Raw genomic sequence first — 7,304 nt, 5'->3', positions numbered from 1 at the left:
TTAGGTGTTCACTATGTCCTCTGTACTAAGGTCTTAGTGGTGTTCAATTATGTCGCTCGTGTACTAAAGCGCTCATTGGTTTGCCTAGTACAATCTATGTGTTCACTATCTCTTACTAAGGTCTTAGTGTGTTTCACTATGTCCTCTGTACTAAGGTCTAGGTGTTTCATATGTCCTCAGTACTAAGTGTCTTAGTTGTGTTCACTATGTCCTCTGTTAATCTTAGATGTTCACGTCTTCAAGTCTTAGTGTGTTCATATGTCCATCTCTTCTTTTTGCGAAAAGCCCGGATCTCAATCCCATTGAGCACGTCTGGGACCTGTTGGATCGGAGGGTGAGGGCTTGGGCCAGAATTCCCCCCAGAAATGTCTGGGAACTTGCAGGTGGAAGAGTCGGGTAACATCTCACAGCAAGAACTGGCAAATCTGGTGCAGTCCATGAGGAGGAGATGCACTGCAGTACTTAATGCAGCTGGTGGCCACACCAGATACTGACTGTTACTTTTGATTTTGACCCCATCTTTGTTCAGGGACACATTATTCCATTTCTGTTATTCACATGTCTGTGGAACTTGTTCAGTTTATGTCTCAGTTGTAGATTTTTGTTATGTYCGTACAAATACTTACACATGTTAAGTTTGCTGAAAATAAACACAGTTGACAGTGAGAGGACGTTTCTTTTTATTGCTGAGTTTAGTAAAGGACTGTATAACGCATAGCAACCACCAACAACAATTGTAACACCAACTCACTTCTGTCCACGCATTCTGTTACACATGTCCCCTTGGATAGAGCCTCAGGAGGCTCTGACCTGAACAGGCAGAAGGGCTGTCAGGTGTCCCCCTAGCAACCTGGAGCTGTCAGGTGTCCCCCTAGCAACCTGAATGCCTTCTCAACCTATCAGCGGCCTGGTCACAGAGGTCACTGGGATTTTAAGGAGCAGGCTTATGATCCCCCCTTGTCTCTCTGACACATTCAGGGGATGGGGTGTCCTAGACCGCATTGTGATGTCATCACTCCCCGTTCGCTGGGGACGGGAAGTCTGGGATACTCCCATTGGGCCCCACCCACCAGGCATGCTCAGCTGTTCTTCAGGCCCACTGCTGACACACATGCACACAAACACACACACACACCGCTTCACGCCACCCACTACAGCTGTTCCCCGTCGGGGAGGCCTCTCCATGCCTCTAGGTATCCATGGTGACCACCAAATCAAGGCTGAGGTGTGGAGAGGAGGTCCTAACTTAGGTCCTCGCATAGAATGTCACTGTAGAGTGATTTGCTACTGTATGGTCACTGTACATGGGTATAAAACCTCAAGGCTTAGTAACTAGACCAGCGGGGTGGATGGAAGCCTTCCTGAACCCTTTATAAAGGCCAACATAGATGCTTCAGAAATGTCACCTGTCTAGCAAACAGGACTAGACTTTTACAACCTACAAAATGTGACCAACTTTGACAGTTCTGTTATTATAGGCTTCTGCTATCACACTGACTTCCACTCTTTCTCCCACACACCCCTCTCTCTCTCTCTCTCTCTCTCTCTCTACCCTCTCTCGCTCTCTCTCTTCTTCTCTCTCTCTCTCTCTCTCTCTCTCTCTCTTCTCTCTCTCTCTCTCTCTCTCTCTCTTCTCTCTCTCTCTCTCTCTCTCTCTCTCTCTCTCTCTCTCTCTCTCTCTCTCTCTCTCTCTCTCTCTCTCTCTTCTCTCTCTCTCTCTCTCTCTCTCTCTCCTCTCTCTCTCCTCTCTGCCCCATTACAGGTCTATTGAGGATGACGCGTTTGACCAGATGCTCATCAAGCAGAAGCCTTCCACGCACAGGTCCACAACTGCAAGTAGGTACTGTCTGCAGCCAGTGTAGGCCCTCTGACTAAATGTGCATTTCATTAAATGTACATTTTCTACCGGTGGGCGGACTTGGACCAAATTCAGTCCCAGGCTTTTTTTAACACCACCGGCCCATTATTCTCCCGAGGCCCCCGCACTGGCCCATTTTTTTTCTAGGTCCCCAATTATTAGCTAAATAATTATACATTTCTACACCAGGTTATTTCCATAATACTGAAATACTGAAGCGTCATGTACTGTAATATGAACCCGTGATCGACCACACGAATACATGTCATGCTAACTTAAACACAGAAAACTGCAGTCTGCTACTATTAACACAGAGACTGCCATGTCTGCTAACTTTAACACAGGAACTGCATGTCATGCTAAACTTTAACACAAGAGACTGCAGTCATGCTTAACTTTAACACAGAGACATGCATGTCATGCTAACTTTAACACAGAGACTGCATCATGCTAACGTTAAACACGAGATGCATGTCATGCTAAACTTTAACGCAGAGATGCATGTATCATGCTAACTTTAACACAGACCGACTGCCATGTCATGCTAACTTTAAACAGAACTGCATTCATGCTATCTTTAACACCAGAGACAGATAGCTGCATGTCATGCAACGTTAACACAGAGACTGCATGTCATGCTACTTTAACACAGAGACTGCATATCTTGCTACATTAACACAGAGACTGCATGTGCCATGCAACTTTAACACAGAGACTGCATGTATCATGCTAACTTTAACACAAGACTGCATGTCATGCTAACTTTAACACAGAAACTGGCATGTTCATGCTATCTTTAACACACGAGACTGCATGTCATGCTAACGTTAACACAGAGACTGCATGTCATGCTACTTACACAGAGGACTGCATATCATGCAACATTAACACAGAGACTGCAAGTCATGCTACTTTACACAGAGACTGCATGTCATGCTAACTTTAACACAAAGACTGCATGTCAGCTGTGGGTATTTATGATTAGTTGAAATCAGTGTGGGGTTTGATGATTAGTTGAATCAGGTTTGATGAATAGTTTGAATCAGGTGTTGGATTTGAGGATTAGTTGAATAGTTGAATCAGGTATGGGTTGATGATTTGTTGATAAGTTGAATCAGGTATGGTTTGATGATTTGTTGCATAAGTTGAATCAGGTTGCTAGATTCGAAATAGATAAGCGAACAGCCAGAGGAGAGTTTGAGAAACACTGCTCGTAACGATATTGGGTTTGATAAAATAGTTTATCAGCGTTTGATGATTAGTTGAATCAGGTTTTTATGATTAGCTTGAATCAGTTTGAGTTGATGAACAGTTTGAATCAGGTTTGATGATTAGTTAATCAGATTGTGGGTTGATGGAATGTTTGAATCGGCTGTGGTTTTGATGAATAGTTGAATCAGGTGTCTGTTTGATGATTAGTTGAATAGTTGAACAGTGTCTGTTTGAAAGATTAGTTGAATAGTTGAATCAGGTGTGGGTTTGATGATTTGTTGATAGTTGAATCAGTGTGCTAGATTGGAAATTAGATTCAAGTGGAACAGCCGAGGTACCCGAAGGAGAGTTTTGAGAAACACTGTCGTAACGACAGCCACCTAAACCCCTGTTCCTGTTTGTTTGTGCGTGTCCTCCCTGTAGCCCAGTTGCGTTCGGTACAGGAGGAGATTGACTCTCTGGAGGAGGAGAAAAAGAGCGAACTGACTGAGGCCCAGGAGAGCTACGCCTGGCCCAGGAGGAGGTGCTGCTTTACTTTACTTTCCTTGTAATATTTCACATTAAGGTGACTTTACTTAAGAGCTATTCCACTTTACTTTAAGCTTTCCACTTTACTTTAAACTATTCCACTTTACTTTAAGAGCTATTCCACTTACTTTAAGAACTATTCACTTCCTTTAAGCTATTCCACTTTACTTTAAGAGCTATTCCACTTTACATTAAGAGCTATTTCCACTTTACTTTAAGCTATTCCACTTTACTTTAAGCTATTCCACTTTACTTTAAGAGCTATTCCACTTTACGTAAGTATCCACTTTACTTTAGAGCTATTCCACTTTACTTTAAGAGCTATTTACTTTAAGAGCTATTTCACTTTACTTTAAGAGCTATTCACTTTACTTTAAGAGCTATTCCACTTTACTTTAAGTTCAGCTATTATTACTTAAGAGCTATTCCACTTTATTAAGAGCTATTCCTTTACTTAAGCTTTACTTTAGCTTCACTTACTTTAAGAGCTATTCCACTTACTTTAAGCTATTCCACTTACTTTAACTATTCCACCTTAAGACTTTACTTACTTTAGAACATTCCATTTCTTTAAGCTATTCCACTTTACTTTAAGAGCTATTCACTTACATTAAGCTTCACTTTACTTTAAGCTATTCCACTTTACTTTAAGCTATTCCACTTACTTTAAGAGCATTCCACTTTACGTAAGCTATTCCACTTTACTTTAAGAGCTATTCCACTTTACTTTAAAGCTATCACTTTACTTTAAGAGCTATTCCACTTTACTTTAAGCTATTCCACTTTACTTTAAGAGCTATTCCACTTTACTTTAGAGCTATCACTACTACTTTCACTTTACTTTAAGAGCTATTCTGTATTCCACTTTACTTTAAGAGCTATTCCCTTTACTTTAATATTCCACTTTACTTTAAGAGCTATTCCACTTTACTTTAAGCTATTCACTTTACTTTAAAGCTATTCCACTTTACTTTAAGTATTCCACTTTACTTTAGGATGCTTTACGTTACTAGTTCCAGAAGTATGTATGTGTTCTCTGCGAGTTCTAGGGATGTGAGTTCGTGACTGTTCCTTGCTTGTGTTGAAGGTGCTGCTGCTGAGATTGATGTATTAATTAATTCATTACAGGTGCTACTGCTGCAGCAGGCGGCGGAGGAGTCGGCGGCTGAGAGGGAGAACGACATCGCCTCCCTACAGGAGGAGCTTTGTCGCCATCAGGCCGAGCTGGGGAGGCTCAACGAGGAGACACAGGAGTACGAGCTGGAGATCACCACGCTCCGTGCCGAGATCAGCATGAAGAGTCAGAGGAGAGAGGAGGAGAGGAGAGGAGGTGAGAGAGCTTTAGGGGAAGTGGTGGGGAGAGGAGGGGGAGGAGAGACAGAGGAGAGAGAGAGGAGAGGAAGTGAGAGAAAGGGAAGAAGGAGAGGAGGTGAGAGGGGAGGAGGACAGGAGAGCTGAGAGAGAGTAGGGAGGAGGAGAGGTGGGAGAGAGGGGAGGAGGTGGGAGGAGGTGGGGAGAAAGAGAGAGGGACAGGAGAGGGAGAGGGAGAGGGGAGGAGGTGGGGAGAGGAGGGGGAGGAACAGGAGAGAGAGAGGAATGAGGAGGGTTGGAGAGAGGGGAGGAGGTGGGGATGAGGTGGGGAGAGGAGAGGGAGGACAGGAGAGAGAGAGGAGGGAGGAGAGGAGATAGACAGAAGTAGGAGCTGGAGATCACCACGTGGCAAGATGAAATCTGGGAAGGTCATCACAGTACATTTCACTGATCTCATGTCCAGCAGCCAGGTCAAAGCAACATCAGCAAACAGCTTGTGTAAAGCCATCCTTCCCTGAGTCACACCCTAACCCTCTCTACAAGAGCACAGCAGTGATGTCATGTACTGGGAGAGAGTCCCTGATGTCACTGTGCCTCCCCCAATGCCTCATTCCCTGACTAACTCAGTGTGACATCACCTTTCTGGTATCCCGAACACACACCCTCTCCCCCACCACCACCACCCCTGCAGCTCACTATGAGAGAGCAAGCGGTGGGGTGTAAAACACTTTTGTAATGCTGCAGCCTTTTCCTCAACCCATTTTATTAAACCCCAGCCTTGATTTATGTGTTTGACAGTGAGATGCTAACCATCAGGGGCAGACTGGGACCAGAAATKGGCCCTGGCATTTCTAACACACTAGCCCATTTGTCTCCTTGAAGCCCCCACACCGGCCCATTTTTCTTTTACTTGAGTCCGCCATTATTAGCCAGATAATCATCAGTTTGCGTACAAAACCAAGTTATACAGGCCCACTGGGCAAAAAAATGGACCAGCCGTCTGGCATTTTCCTGAAATGCCAGATGGCCAGTTTGCCTCTGCTAACTATGATGCAACCAGCAATATCACAACCAGCATCTGATGCATACGTGTCATAATGTTATCAGTATAGATGCCTAGACAGCACAGCCCAGGTGTGGCAGAGTCGGTAGGGTTTGGGCAGTGGTGGAAAAAGTGCCCAATTGTCAACCTTGAGTAAAAGTGAAGATGCCTTCATAGAAAATGACTCAAGTAAAAGTGGAAGTCACCCAGTAAAATATTACTTGAGTAAAAGTCTAAAAGAATTTGGTTTTAAATGTACTTAAGTATCAAAAGTAAAAGTATAAATCATTTCAAATTCCTTATATTAAGCAAACTAGACGGTACCATTATTAGTATGTATTTATTTTTGATTGCCTGAGGAACACTCCAACACTCAGACATCATTTACAAACAAAGCATTTGTGTTTAGTGAGTCCTCCAGATCAGAGGCAGTAGGGATGACCAGGGAGGTTAACTTGAGAAGTGTGTGAATTGGGCCCTTTTCCTGTCCTGTTAAACATTCAGAATGTAATGAGCACATTTGAGTATTAAGAAAAATATATGAAGTAAAAAGTAAATACACTTCTTAAGGAATATAGTGAAGTATAAGTAAAAGTTGTCAAAAATATAAATAGTAAAGTACAGATACCCCAAAAACTACTTAAGTAGTACTTTAAATTATTTTTACTTAAGTACTTTACACCCGTAGGTTTGGGTCACAGGTTTATAGCTGTCACATTCCAGTCTGACGTTAGGTAGACACACACCAGGTCTTTGTCTTTCTGAGTCTCTCATTGTGTCTCTTGACTATTTATAAGGTGCATGGGCATGTACAACAGGATGAATAGTTTTGAGGGGTAGGCCACATGAGTATAGACTCAGAGTTGATACTTTATGTAAACCGGCAAAGTGTTTACCTGTGGCTGAACCTGTGGAGGATGTGTTGCTAGTACCTCCCCATTTCACTCTGTGTCAGACCATTTTCTCCTGGGTCGTACCTAATGAACACGACCCTGGGGTATGATGGTCCTGTGCTGACTCCTGTACATGTCCTGTGTATTCAGGAGACGTAGAAACACTGAAGCAGGAGTGTGTCACGTTGAGGGAGGAGTGTGAGACATTGAAGAATGACAACAGACGTCTGACTGAGAGACTACAGCTACAGAGGTTTTTCTTGTTCTTCTTGTTTTTCTTTAAATTGTTCTTGTGTTTCTTGTCATTCTTGTTGTGTTTCTTGTCATTCTTCTTGTTCTTCTTGTTATTGTTCTTGTTGTTGTTCTTGTTCTTCGTGTTATTGTTCTTCTTGTTCTTCTTGTTCTTCTTGTTATTGTTCTTGTTCTTGTTCTTGTTCTTCGTGTTATTGTTCTTCTTGTT

The 7,304-nt window shown here is 43.0% G+C and overlaps 1 protein-coding gene across 2 annotated transcripts in view; it reads left to right on the top strand.

Moving 5' to 3' along the window:
* Positions 1-3,491: 3,491 nt before the first annotated feature.
* LOC112071584 (sarcolemmal membrane-associated protein) overlaps positions 3,492-7,304 on the top strand; it is a 17,724-nt gene continuing 13,911 nt past the window's right edge. For both annotated transcript variants that reach the window (XR_002894138.2, XM_024139023.2), the window contains exons 1-3: positions 3,492-3,593; positions 4,727-4,928; positions 6,995-7,097. Coding sequence is in view for 1 of the 2 variants with exons in the window: in XM_024139023.2 (XP_023994791.1) it covers positions 4,892-4,928; positions 6,995-7,097 (140 nt within the window). In the remaining variant the exon portion in view is untranslated. The remainder of the gene's footprint in view (positions 3,594-4,726; positions 4,929-6,994; positions 7,098-7,304) is intronic.

This window comes from Salvelinus sp. IW2-2015, unplaced genomic scaffold (genome assembly GCF_002910315.2).
Source record: "Salvelinus sp. IW2-2015 unplaced genomic scaffold, ASM291031v2 Un_scaffold1651, whole genome shotgun sequence".
Classification (NCBI taxonomy): domain Eukaryota; kingdom Metazoa; phylum Chordata; class Actinopteri; order Salmoniformes; family Salmonidae; genus Salvelinus; species Salvelinus sp. IW2-2015.
The sequence above is the reverse complement of the archived record's forward strand: the minus strand, read 5'-3'. Positions and strand labels throughout refer to the sequence as shown.